Genomic DNA, 14997 nt, shown 5'->3' on the forward strand with positions numbered 1-14997 from the left:
TCAACATCACCTTTATCTGAAATTGCCATAATCAACAGATGCTGTGATACCTCATAATTCTTGCCAATAAACCACAAAAAATTGGATATATTCTCCTGCTTTGTAGGATCACTTCAACTTTTATTGTGTTCCACTAATCTACTTTTTGTTTTACCATTTCCTCCATGATCATGTTGCTCATTATCTCAAATAATTCATTATGTAGCTCTGCCCTGGTATATTGTGCACTATCTAACATTGTTTTGGCACTCTTGGCTATTTGTGTATATTTGTGCATTGTATACTTGAACAACAAAAGGAAAGGTCCAACTGAACCATTCCCAGTCGTACTAACAAAACTACAAATATCTCCCACTAAAGGTAACTGATTAACTCAAATAGAGCACATCAATAATGGTTGCCAAATAATATCTGTTACATACTAACTGGTCATAATTAATCAATATAGAAACCTCTGTATGAGCCTCCCTGCATTTCTCAGTTTCTTTTTACTTGGCATCACCTATAAGATGTTCCTATGAAGATGTATGTTTAGTAAGCCCCTTATTTACTTATGCTGAAAGATTCCAGTCAGAAAATCTTTTGATATTGAATATTCTGACGATGAGCAGTTGAAGGTTCTGCAAGTTTACCAAAAAAATGTGTCCTATTTCACTAAATAATCAAGTCAATCGATGTTTCTGTTCCAGGTACTGGAAAACTTTATATGGCCAAACATTTTAGTTGGGTATTTGTTTGGTGCAACATTTTTGGGACTTCCAGTGTGCAAGTCATCCACTATGAAAGAGCTTGGCACTTGTGATTTGGGTTGGTACTTAAGGCCTTCTCCATAACTAATGCTAGTGGCACTGCCTTTACTGCTTGTTAGTGAGATTTTGTCACCATCAATATTAATTTGTTCTGCTGTAATAACAGATACAGAGGCTTCTGAGGCAGTAACTGTATAGTCCTTTGAAGTCTTTTCTGGAGTTAAAGTAACAGGGTGATTTTAGCCTTTTTCTAATATCCATCCATTGATCCATCCATCCATTATCCACTGCTTATCCGAGGTCAGGTCATGGGGGCAGCAGCCTAAGCAGGGAAGCCCAGACCTCCCTCTCCCCGGCCACCTCCTCCAGCTCCTCTGGGAGGACCCCAAGGCATTCCAAGGCCAGCCGGGAGATATAATCCCTCCAGCGTGTCCTGGGTCTGCCCCATGGCCTTCTCCCAGTGGGGCATGCCCAGAACACAGCCCCTGGGAGGTATCCAGAGGGATCCTAACCAGATGCCCGAACCACCTCAACTGACTCCTCTCAATGCGAAGGAGCAGCAACTCTACTCCGAGTCTCTCCCAGATAACTGAACTCCTCACCCTATCTCTAAGGGAAAGTCGAGCCACCCTGCGGAGAAAACTCATTTCGGCCGCTTGTATCCGTGATCTTGCTCTTTCGGTCACTACCCAAAGCTCGTGGCCATAGGTGAGGGTAGGAACGTAGATCGACTGGTAAATCGACAGCCTCGCCTTTTGGCTCAGCTCTCTCTTCACCACAACGGACCATTGCAGAGCCCGCATTACTGTGGATGCCGCACCAATCCGTCTGTCAACCTTCCACTCCATTCTTCCCTCACTTGTGAACAAGACCCTGAGATACTTGAACTCCTCCACTTGAGGCAGTACTGTGCTCCCAACTCAGAGAGAGCATTCCACCCTTTTCCGGCTGAGAACCTTTTCCGGCTGAGAACATGCCATTTGGACTTTACCAGGTTTATTGGATCTGTATTTCAAGATGTCTGCTACTTTAAGAAATGTTTGAACAAAACTAACTGTTCTGAAAGCAGGTCTGTCTTTGTGTATTATCAAGAACTGTTATGGGTATCTGCTGTTCTAGAATCACACCAACATATTCTACTTTGAAAATTAATGGTACAATTTTATATTTGATTTACATAAAGCATTAATATATACAGTAGAACCCCGATTCACGATCATAATTCGTTCCAAAACTCTGGTTGTAAACCGATTTGGTCTTGAACCAAAGCAATTTCCCCCATAGGATTGTATGTAAATACAATTAATCCGTTCCAGACCATATGAACTGTATGTAAATATATATATTTTTTAAGTTTTTAAGCACAAATACTGTATAGTTAATTAAACCATAGAATGCACAACATAATAGTAAACTAAATGTAAAAACATTGAATAACACTGAGAAAACCTTGAACAACAGAAAACTAACATTGCAAGAGTTCGCGCTATAGCCTTTACAACCCGATTGCTGTAAACACTCTTTTTAAATGAGTTTTAAGCACAGGGGAAAAAAGGAACATTTGAACAAATCTGAACTTTATTTAAAAACCAACCATAAACCACCAAGAAAGTCACATTACAGGAGTTCACGCTAATAGCCTTACAACCCGATCGCTGTAAACACTCTTTTTAAATGAGTTTTAAGCACAGGGGAAAAATGAACATTTGAAAAATCTGTAATTTAATAAACCACCAAGAAAAGTAACATTGCAACAAATCACGCTACGAACCACTCGCTGTAAACACTTTTTTTAAATGAGTTTTAAGCACAGGGAAAAAAATGAACATTTGGAAAAAGAGAAAAGTAACATTGCAACAATTCACGCTACAAACCAAAAAATGAACATTTGAAAAATCCGTAATACAAAAACTAACCATAAACCGCCAAGAAAACTAACCTTGCATGAGTCGAGTTCTGGCATGAAGTGAGGAGGAACTGGGTGGAGAACAATCTGGTCTTATCTCAGTTGAAGACTTGTTGCGGGATGTAGCCTTTGTCCTCCACTAATTTTGTGAAATTTTTCATGAATTCTTTCGCAGCTTCAGTGTCGGAACTAGCAGCCTCTCCATGCCTTACCACACTATGAATGCCACTTCTCTTGCAAAACTTTTCAAACCATCCTCTACTGGCTTTAAATTCCTCACTTTCACCACTCGTAGAAGGATAGTTTTGCAGCAAATCGCCAAGAATCGCCATGAATCTTTCTCGCATAACATTGCCTCGCTTACGCTATCCCCTGCAAGTTGCTTCTCGTACTCTGCGGCAAGATCAGTAACACGAACGCCACTCTCATACTTTTCAATAATTTCTTTCTTTACTTCGATTTCAATTTTCTGCAAAACTTTCTTCTCACCAATCTTCACTTGCTTAGAAGCCATGGTTAACTGCAAAAGCACACGAAATACTGTAGAGCACAAAGAGTTCACAGGTAAAGCACGCACGTCTGACTGAGAACAATGAACAGGGAGAGGCTGAACACGTGCTTAAATACAGTAATCGGTGCATACAAACCGGAAGGGAAATGAAATAGAGCACAAAGAGTTCACAGCAAAAGCACGCACGCACGTCTGACTGAGAGAAATGCAACACATGCGGAAATCATTGGTGTGCACAAACCGAAAGGGAAACTGGCTTGTTCGTATACAGAGTGTGTGGTCGTGAACCGAGGCAAAAGTTTGGCGAACTTTTTGGTCGTAAACTGATTTGTACGTGTACCGAGACGTTTGTGAACCAAGGTTCCACTGTATTATTTTTGAATTCTTTTTAAATAAAAATATCCAGTAATTTTTAAAATTTAAAGAGCACAGTAACCCTATGATATCTTTTTTGCTCTTAGTGGAAAAACACGCATGTATGAAGTTATAATGGAAACAATCCAACAGGATTTTCCAGCTTTTGTTGGAAAACTGTTCAGTTATGTTTCCAACCCTGGGCTGATCATTCCTGCTGTTTTGCTGATGGTGTAAGTACAGTATATTTAATTCAGTTTGGTATATTATGTTCACTTCCACATATAAGCTTACTACACTATAAACTGTATTTAAAGTAAAAACAAAAAACACAAAATTCCATGGAATTTAGCTTTTACTGCTATAGTTCATACAGTATGTCTACAGATTTTGTAATATTAAGTTATTTCAACATCCATTTGAAAAACAAGACAAAACAAAATTGAATTTACCTCCCCTAACTCAACCAGCTGCCCAGTCCCACAGAGAACACCCCATAATGGTTGAGGTATATGATAAAGATCATTCCCTGATTTATTGAACCTATGGCTCAAGGCTCTGCTTTAGGTGGAAACTTGGAGTACATTTGTATCTTGTGATCTCAATGTACACTCTGAGCTTTAGCAGTTAGTAAGATTTATAATATAGAACATTTACAGCTCTGAATGTCAAAAGAGGTGTTTTAAAACTGACTTGTAGCCAATATTGAAAATTAGGAACTAAAGATATATAGTTGTACTTTTTAATTCTATCTATCATTCCTTCATCCATGTTTTAAATGAACTGCATATAGAATACAAGGTGCTACTGCAGTGCAGTGTTTACCACTGCTGCCTCATGAATCCAGTGTCCAGGGTTCAAATACTGTCCTTGTCACTGCTGGTATGGACGTGTTTGCCTTGGCTTTCCTTTGGGGACTTCTGTTTTACTTCCATATCCCCACAACTGTTCAGGTTTGGTTGATTGACAACTCTAATTTGGCTAAATGTAAATCTTTGGTGTGTGTGCCGTGTGATGGAATCAAACCCAGTTCAGGGTAATTTCCTGACTTGTTCCCAGTGTTGCCTGGATAGGCTCTGTGCCCTGGATTTAGTGAGTTTAGTGCACTTAAGTCTAAATGCATAGTAATAGTAGCATTTCCAGCATAGGAGAACAGTGGATTTCCAGCTTTAGCACAACATAAGTCTGTTTTTCTGTTTTGGTGAAAGACAAGATTACTTTTTCATAAAGGCTTTGTTTTAAGGTATTAAGTTAAAAGATTTCAATTTTATCTAAAAAAATTATATTAAATTTTACATTTTAGATGAATTCTCTACTTTATTTAATAAAGGCACAACTATGAGTTATTTGAAAGAAGGAATATGAGGTAAAACCAGTTAATAATAATGTATTAATTGTACTTGGTGTGGGTTGTGCAACTACTGAAGTTAAGCTTTTTAACTGTCTAGTTAAGATTCATGCAAAAGACGGTAGATTTCACCTTAGAAATATATAATTAAACTTGTTCTGTGCTTATTATAAATTTATTTTATAAATTTGAGGCATGATATGTTGTGAAAGAACAACATGTTTGTAACTTCATTTAAAGCTAGAACATGTAAGCACAATTGACATTGCCTCAATACAGTACTTCTTAAAAGTATCTCTAGTGCCTTATGTTTAGCAATAAAATATATTGCAGTCACTTGATAACTATAAAGTAAAGCACTGTGTACACAGATTATGTGTTTTATAATGTAATTTTCTTTCAGGTTGGCAATTTATTATTTAAATGCTGTATCTAAGTCATATAAGAATTCAAACATAGAATTAAAGAAGAAGATGCAAATGGTATGTACTGAGCAGTATTAGGTAAATTGGGTATTGGGTGAATTTCATAAAAATACTGTATTTTGCTAGGACAGAAATAAACCCCTGCTGGTACAATGTCATTGGTGTATGAATCTTACAACTATAATATTCATTTTGGGTGTGATTACATATGAAAATGAACAATTCTTCCCTACTATAAAAATTCCTACCAGGTTGATATTGTAAAATGTACAGACATTGACATCCGTAAATTTTCAAGTATAGTGTATGATTGCTCACAAACCTCTGTCTCCTTCTTCAGCCTTTTGTTATTATTCAGAATGCATGCATGAGCTGAAACAGTAATGAAGAATATCCACTTCTAGAGATCTTATGTAGTCCATCTAATGACCGTGGAGGTCAATGGTGCTTTTAAATGTTTTCCAGGTGGTTCCCAGAATCATTTTCTTTTCTTAGCCATCTTTTTTGCTGTCTATTCTACTACTCCTAAGCATTCTTTAATGTCATCAGTCTATCTCCTTGCTGGTGTTCCTGCTAACCATTATCAATTTCTTCTTCTTTCTGATTATAATCCCGTATAAGTTCCCAAATAGCCCAGTGGTCCTTGAGGTCCGCAGTGGCTACAGGTTTTCCATTTAACGAGTTTCTTAATCAGGACACATTTATTTACTAATAAAGCAAAATTTTAGTTAACTTGCTCGTTACAGTTCAGAACCTTTAATTTCCTCTTTTAAATAGTATTAAATATTTTTGTAAAATATTGTGGTGTCAAACAACCAATAATATAGCAGAATTATAAATTTTTTTCGGAAGTTAAATTCGACAAAGGTTATTCTTAAACTATCTAATTCACTTAAGCCACTGTATAAAAGTAACTGGTTCCCAATCCTTTATTCTTTCTTATTGTCTTGAACTGCCATTTTAATTGTTATTTTTTAACCTGCTGCCAATTAACAATGATGTACCCTGGTATGTTGATTAGCACATTCAAGTTAAGAATTTCAGTATACTCTGCATATGTTGCAATATTGAACCTATGAGCATTTAAATGATAGAACATTAGCAACTCACCATCAAACCTGGTCCCATTAACACCTTGATATGTTTTAAAAAATATATATTATATATATATCTAAAGACTTTCTGCTTGATGCAGTCCAAAACTAAATCATATGTGTTGTGACTAAAATTTAAAGAAGATTAATCTTTTTAGCCTAAGTAAACAATGATTATAAATAATCAAAACAAATGAAGGAATAAACAATAAACATACACATATAAAAGCAATTCTCTAGCAGCCTACATTAGATACCTTACAGCCTTGACTGATACTGCTAGGTGAAAAATTGTTGTACCTTTTTAAACGAATATTCATGTTTTTTATACCGTCTCTGAACAGCAACGGGATGAAGAGAAAAACCGAAGAAACAACCAGAACACAACCAACCCTGTCCTGAAAGATTTGGAAGATTTGCTACCTATCAATTCTGGAGTTATTAACAACACCACTGCAGCATCAGGTATTTCATACTTCATTTGATTATGGAATTCATTTCTTTACTTTAAATTACTCAGAAATATATATATTTTTACATTTTCTTTAAATATATTTTGGTACATTCATTAACTTTGACTCTTCACAGTTCAAAGGAACTAAGTTCAAATTTCAGCCCTAACCATGTTTTGTGTGTAGATTGCACATTCTTTTCATGTTTGGCTGGGTTTTCTCTGTGTACTCAAATTTTCTTCCCATATAATAAAAACATGCATATTAGGATTATTGTTAACTGTTAATTGGCCCAATATGAGTGATTGTGGATGTGAAAATGAGTTTGCCTTTTGATGGACTGGTACTCATATACAATTGGAGTTATTTTGCACTTGATGGTGTGAATTGGAATTAACGGGTTGGAAAAATGGATGGATTCTTGATCAAATAATTAAATTCTGTTCATAGTTTTTACTACATTTATGACTGACTTCAAATTTAATGCTGTCCTGTCAACTTTGGTCACCAATCTCAGCTTCTTTTATGTTAACCTCAAAATTAGTTCTTTTGATATGCTAGTGAAAGAAAATAAAACAAGATCTCTTCTACTTTGCTAAACAATAGTCTGAGAGGACTTTGGAAAATTCACAAAGTTACTACGAACTCCAAAACAATATACTGTATGTCCATTTTAGTTTTTACTAAAATGCGTACATTTATTTTTTTACCTACTTATCCATCTATTTGTGTATGTATGTATATATTTATTTATAGAGCTCCTGTACAAAGCCAAATATCTATCTATCTATCTATCTATCTATCTATCTATCTATCTATCTATCTATCTATCTATCTATCTATCTATCTATCTATCTATCTATCTATCTATCTATCTATCTATCTATCTATCTTACATGCTAGTCATAGTATTTTTGATGTAATAGATACTTAATCTTTGTCCACATATTAATAGGTATGCCTTTGTACTGCCACATGGGGCCTGTTGTATACTCAAATTTAGGATTATTCTTTTGAAAAGTTTGTAAAATCACACTTGACACCTACTTTTTTGATCTTTTCTCTTTTTATCCTTTCCTTCACATTTTCTTTTTGCTACCTATGGTTTATGACTGAAGTGAGTGTTAATGTGTACATTCTAACATAATGATTTGGTGTTCTTTTCTAAAGCAGAGGTTATTTACTTCAATGATCCCGGTGTAATTTTAGTTTATTTATATGTTTACATTGTTGTAGAAGAATTTTGTAAAGTCTAGTATCTTCTTCTTCTGAATTTTTTTAAAGATCAGCAAACCACTGGTGAAGAACCAACCAAACCTACTAAGGGAAAAAGCAGAAATGGGACCAGTGTTCGTCAAGAGAAGGAAGTGTCATTATCAGCACAAAATCCTCGCATTGCAGTAACAAGACCTCCAGGACCCCGCCCACCTGGCCCATTGCCTGGAAACCCACGCCTAACAGTGCCAGGTCAACCAGGTCGAGGACCACCATCTCAGGAAAGTGAAGGTAGAAGGAAACCAAGACATTAGAGCATTTCTGTTACCTGAATGTAACATGTCAGCTTTGTATTAAGCAAATTCCAAATATAATTTAGAAAATTTTATCAAGGGAAAATTATTTCTGAGATACCTGGAGATCAAATGTAGTTGCTTTTTAGAGAAAAGGACAAAACCAAAGTTGCATTTTAAGGTAATCTTTGTACTATACAGGCAAACTGAAGTCCAGACAGAAGGAGTCTGGAGTGGCCAGAATCGTAGTTTTCTTTTAGCACTTGAATGCAGCACTATGGTAATGAAGCCTGCAATGCCCTTGTTATTACGATATTTAATCAGACTTCAAGTACAATTGCTAATGCGCCACATAATCTAGCTATAGTATATCTGTCTGAAATGCATCCATTTTGCCTTTTTATTCACTTACGTCACCAGACTTTAAACTGCAAGGTGACAAGCTCAATTCTTGCTTCCGCTTAATGGTGTAACTCTTTTAACTTGCCTGTGCTACAACTGTGAAACATACCTGTAAGCAGATGTAATGTATCTTGATGTCCTTAGAAAAAAGGAATCAGAGAAATATACAGTGCAAAAACAAATCATAAGGCACTGCAAGTGTTGAGTGTAGTGGTTATACAGAAGGCCAGCATGTTGTTTGATGGAATGTGAAAAAATGCATACAAGAACTGACTAGATATTAAAAAGTCTCAATAAAGTCATGTATTTCCAATTAACTAAACAAATAAAGTACTAAATAGCATTTTCTTATTTTTGTAAGTTGAAAACATCTGTTTCCCATAATGGAAAAGCTGCTATGGAAAGTAGATGGATGGAAGTAAGAGAGTCCACACATCTTGATGTGTGTTGCTTGTTTTTAAATATTTGAATGAAGCAGGCCTGACTTACCTCTCAGGACTTCACTAGTATGTGCCAGCAAGGGCACTGTGCTGAACTAGCCAAATTCTCTTAGTTGTGGCGAGGTCGCGGTTAAAGCTAAAGAGGGATCGGGCTTTTGCGGTGGCTGCTGTTTTTCTTTGGAATGCCTTGCCTTATTATATCAGGTCTGCTCCAATATTGGACTTTTTTAAGTCAGCATTAAAGTCTTATCTTGCTGGCATTTGACCCTGCAAGAGGTTGACATTATGATTGTGTTTGTTAGCTCATGTACTGTACATTCATGATTACACTATACATATGTATGCATGGGTATGAGTATTTTGAGTTTATCTTTTATGTAATGGCTGGTTATGTTTGCAGTGCTGTGATGTATATATATATATATATATATATATGTTTGTATATTTTACTGCCTTTTTTACCCTTTCTTGTACAGAACTTTGGTTTAGTTTCAGCTGTTGTAAATGATCTTTATAAATAAAGTTTGACTTGACTTGAATAATGACTTGTTCTCTTAGACACATTCACTTATTGATTGAAACTGCTTTATGTGTTTTAATCCTAATCTTAATACTGTTTTCTTTGTAACCATCACAATCTTCGTGTTATAGTTTGACTCAGTTTAGGTGTAAATTCTTAGTTTTGATTCTCTTTTTCAAATATTGACTGATTTATTTTTTTGTCTCACATTCTTGGATCTGTTGCTTGATTCTTATTTTCCTATTTTTGAATTTAGCTAGTTTATTTTACCCAACCATCTCCTGATTCTATTTCTCTCTCCTTACTGCTGCTTCCTTTAAAATTAGCATATAATTGAAGAAGAATTTATGCGTACATTTTACATTTACTTCACAAAGGGACCCAGTGATTCATGTTGGGTTACTCAGTGAATCAAAGTTGAGAAATCAACTGGGAACCCCATGGCTTATAACTCTGTCATAGTCACTGGCCCACAATGACTGCAAAGTAAATTTCAAATAAACTTTAAACAGATACTTTTACATTATGCAGATACAATATATTACTATGCCACGCACAGTAAGGATATCTGAACTGTAATGCCATTTTTATACTGGTCTTTAGTTTCATGCCTGATGTGATATGCTGGTAGTTTTTGCACTGGTCAATATGCAAATGCAATGGGGTTGCTGTGATCAGGAGCAGCAAAGAGTGTTGTAACTGGGTCCAACATGTAATAATTCATCAGTTTTTTCTCTGTTAATTTTACGTTAATTTACCTTAATTTGAGGCGTAACACTAACAAGACAAAGATGGAAGAATGAGCTTGAAAAAATCCTGTTTAATGTAAAAAATGAAACATAATTTAATTTTTTGTTGATGAAGCAGCAAACTTCATGACTGCAGTCTCATGAAAAACTATTATATTAAGAATGGAGGCAAACTTTATGTTGCTTCACAACTCATATGTTATATCCCCTGTAATCTTCTTTTACTCATCTAGCCTGGCATAGGCCATAACACTTTATTACGTATCTTGAGGATTGTCTTGTTCTGTCCAAAGTTACTAGCATTGAAATACAGGAAGGTGACTGTAACCATATTTTACAACTTTTTCTAGAAACTGAGTAGTTGACTTAAAGAAGTTCATCACCAATACCTTTCAAAGTTTCAACCAGCAGTGAGTTAAAGGCAGACATACGATAGTCTTTTGACCTTGGGCATGTACTAGGACTATTACTAAGCATGTTCTCTTAAATTAACAGGACTGAAGTGTGGTCGTGTTTTTGCTGTTTAAAAAGGATGTGCAGTGTACAGCAGGATGCTTGTGCTCATATTGTGTTCTATTCGCACGAGAGGTTTGAATCAGGAGTGCAACTGATGTTTCACTACTCAGAATAATTTTAAATGGTGATATGTTGCCTGTGGTTGTCATTGAAAACATTTGTGGCAGTTATCTTTTCTAATAAGAAAGGATGACTTATCAGAGTGCTCAGCCCACCTTAGATCAGTAACAAGGGGATCTTGTGCAATTTTCTTTTTTTAAAGCACTAGTTCAGTGTTAAATCATAAATACGCTTGAGTAGTAATGGGTAAAATGATTCTGCAAAATTGAATTTGCTGCACAAAACAATTGTGAAATAAACTACATTTCACTTGCAACAAACTTCATTCCCTTCATACAACCCCAATTCCAATGAAGTTGGGATGTTGTGTAAAACGTAAATAAAAACAGAATACAATGATTTGCAAATCCTTTTCAACCTATATTCAATTGAATACACTACGAAGACAAGATATCGAATGTTAGCATGCAGAGTGTCATTAAAACATGGAACGTGTTGCAGGCATCAAATTCAAAATGAGTGAAGATTTGCAAAACAACAATAAAGTTTATCAGTTTGAACATTCGATATCTTGTCTTTGTAGTGTATTCAATTGAATATAGATTGAAAAGGAATTGCAAATCATTGTATTCTGTTTTTATTTACGTTTTACACAACGTCCCAACTTCATTGGAATTGGGGTTGTACATAGAAAGGCGTTTATATGCTATATTGAGGTGTTTTTATATATTAATTCTCTATATGTTACCTGATATTTAGTATTTAAATAAAGATTTCTAGTAAAATAAAAATCACCGGAAGTATGCATATCCGAAACATGGAAAAGGTGATTGCTCTGTATTGAATGGAGGTGGTTTGGCAACAGAGATTATCTGTGTACTCATGGTCCCTGACCATAGAGATAACACAGTAATCTGCATGATTGTGCATCTTAATATGGAAAATATGTGGCATATCACATTTTTTAAAAATACACTACTGTATTGTACTACTGTGCAATGATGTGAATAAAATATAATTCATAAATAGAATTGATTTTACCCTTGTGGTATGAATTACATGATTTATGGAGCTACAGAAAAGTACACAGGTAAACACGGAAGTGTGAATGAGGCTGGCAGGCCAGTATTCTTGTTTTGCACCCAAAAAACACTTTAAAGCCCACTAAAACATTTTATAAATCCCTGCAAAAACAAAGTTTAGTGTCAGTTTTTTTGAAACTGTGAGCCAGAGTGCCTGTTTCACTCATCACAACATTTGAGCAAAGAATAACTTCATGTATTTTAAGTGCTTTTTAAGTTCTTTTTGTATGAACTGCAAACTATTAAAACTTATCTAAAACAATTCATCTAGCAATAATGGACTTTAGTAGTAGTTCTCCTAAATTTTAATTCAGCCAATTTGAGTTTCATTTCTAATTCATAAAGTTTTGAAGGATATTTATTATTTATTAAATAGCTGTTTTTCTCATGGCTGCTTCATAGTTTTTGTATAGTTTCTGGGCAGAATACTCTGATCCTTGGAGCTGTTAGGCTGCATTACCAACCTCACATTTTACAGACAATTCTTTTTTGTCAACTCATCTCTCCATATTTTATCTGAACACGCTTATTTCAGAGTGTATCCTAGCAGCACTGAGTATAAGGTGGGAACCAGTCTTAAACAGGACCTCAGGGCATATCCATGCTCACTTTTACAAGGTCAATTTGGAAGGAAACTGGAGAACCAAGAGAAAGTCACTGCAGAAAAAGGGAGAATATACAGACAGGCTCTACAAAGACCTTGATACGGAGTCAGATTTAAAAAACGTATGTATGCTCAAATAGACGCCCAAAATGTGTGTTAAAAGAACACTTGACAGAAGAACTTGTTTATATTCTCAAATTCTGACCCATCCGTATGCAAAATTTTCCAAGAAAATTGTAAAATGATGACACCTTTGATCAGGGAGGGAAATGCAGCCAAGCCAGCTGAATGACAACTCACCCGTATAATAATTCATATTACCAGAGGTGGGTAGTAACGAGTTACATTTACTTGAGTAACGTTTTTAAAAAATTGTACTTCCAAGAGCAGTTTTACTGCACCATACTTTTTACTTTTACTTGAGTACATTTGTGAAGAAGAAACGCTACTCTTACTCTGCTACATTGGGCAACACTCGAATCGTTACTTTTTTTCTATTAGATACACTATATTTTTGCCAGAGAGAAGCTGCCAGTGGATCTACTGCATGACTGTTTCACCAATCAGACGTAGCAATAATAATCACAAGACTCCGTTTCACCAATGAGACGTAGCAACAATAATCACATAGCTCCGTTTCACAAATCAGACGTAGCCATGCAGTCACATGACCACACACAAACTGTGGCAGCATAGAGGCACAAACTCCTCACAGACAGCAGACAGGGAAAGAAAGAATACAAGTGGATCCTCGGTTTACGAGCATAATTTGTTCTGGAAACGTGCTCGCAATCCAAAGCACTTGTATATCAAAGCGAATTTCCCTATAAGAAATAATGGAAACTCAGATGATTCGTTCCACAACCCAAAACTATTCATATAAAAATGATTAATACAAAATATAAAGTAAAAATACATAAAACAAATTAGGCTGCACTTTACCTTTGAAAAGAATCATGGCTGGTGTGAGTGAGTTTCTAAACTTTTGTGGGATTTCACCCAATGGGACGACATGCGGAAGGCACCCAGCACTGTAACAGTTTGCGGTCATGCTATAAGCACCTGCCGTTGATGGGTGATACAAGGAACATTGTAAATGCACAGGGCACAGTATTACTTGGCCACTAACCTGGGCATGACCCTGCCTGACTGCTGTGTCTCTGTATAGGAGAGTGGCAGATCCCGCTACAATAAATAACCGCGCTGTTCCTGTTTCAAGCTGAATAAAGATGGTGTCGCTATAATATTGAGACTCAGCTTTGTGTTTTGGGGTGCAAGATGGGGACTCACATGTCACAGCACACACACATGGTCACAATGCTGTAGTAAACAGTATACGCTCGTACGGATGTTGACTATATGAGTGAGACATGCCGACTGACGATTGCCCACAATCCCGCAGCGAGAGAGAGAAGAACCATCAGCTCAGTTGTGATCATATGATGCTCGGCAGACAAAGCGTATATGGACTACTCGTATTGCAAGACCTCATTCGTTTATCAAGTCAAAATTTATTAAAAATTTTAGCTCATCTTACAAAACACCCGCAAACCAAGTTACTCGCAATGCAAGGTTCCACTGTACATGAAAAATGAGAGCCAACTCCTGCTGAAGCTTAACCATCACTTCACTGAGTGAAGAACAATCACGTTTTAACCAAACATGCACAGACACAGATAGTCAAGGTGAGACATCTTGTACAGTACGTGCACAAGCTGTCTTGTTCTAATTTTATTTTCTATCAGCTGTGCTATTTGGAAGGCAAGTGAATATACAGTATTATACTGTCAGTGTACAATATATCTTGTTACTGTAAGTAGTTTGCACTGCTCAAACATACATGTTACCTACTGTAGGTATTGGCTTCAAAAGCTTTGTTGTGAAAAACTGAGATTTGGAACTTTGTGTTATTTGTGCATCTTTATTTTGTAAAGATGTTATTTATTTTTACTCATTTTTAATTTTATTATTAGGAAATAGCAGAATTTGCACATTATTTTATATTTTTCTCTGTCTTATTACAACATTTCTAAAAAAAATAATTTTTTATGATCAAACAGTTACTCAGTACTTGAGTAGTCTTTTCACCAAATACTTTTTACTCTTACTTGAGTAATTTTTTGGATGACTACTTTTTACTTCTATTTGAGTAAAATTATTTTGAAGTAACGCTACTTTACTTGAGTATAATTTTTGGCTACTCTACCCACCTCTGCATATTACCAAACAGTTATTTCATGAGCATATTAAACCTCAAACGCGATGAACAAGATGTTC

The 14997-nt window shown here is 35.8% G+C and overlaps 1 protein-coding gene across 1 annotated transcript in view; it reads left to right on the top strand.

Annotated features, from left to right (window-relative positions):
* Positions 1-8691, top strand: part of LOC114652852 (transmembrane channel-like protein 2-A) — a 54958-nt gene extending 46267 nt beyond the window's left edge. The window contains exons 17-20 of the mRNA XM_051928371.1: positions 3628-3753; positions 5272-5350; positions 6732-6852; positions 8124-8691. Coding sequence (XP_051784331.1) covers positions 3628-3753; positions 5272-5350; positions 6732-6852; positions 8124-8368 — 571 coding nt within the window. The 3' untranslated portion in view covers positions 8369-8691. The remainder of the gene's footprint in view (positions 1-3627; positions 3754-5271; positions 5351-6731; positions 6853-8123) is intronic.
* Positions 8692-14997: the final 6306 nt, after the last annotated feature.

The sequence above is a fragment of the Erpetoichthys calabaricus genome, chromosome 5 (genome assembly GCF_900747795.2).
Source record: "Erpetoichthys calabaricus chromosome 5, fErpCal1.3, whole genome shotgun sequence".
Classification (NCBI taxonomy): Eukaryota; Metazoa; Chordata; class Cladistia; order Polypteriformes; family Polypteridae; genus Erpetoichthys; species Erpetoichthys calabaricus.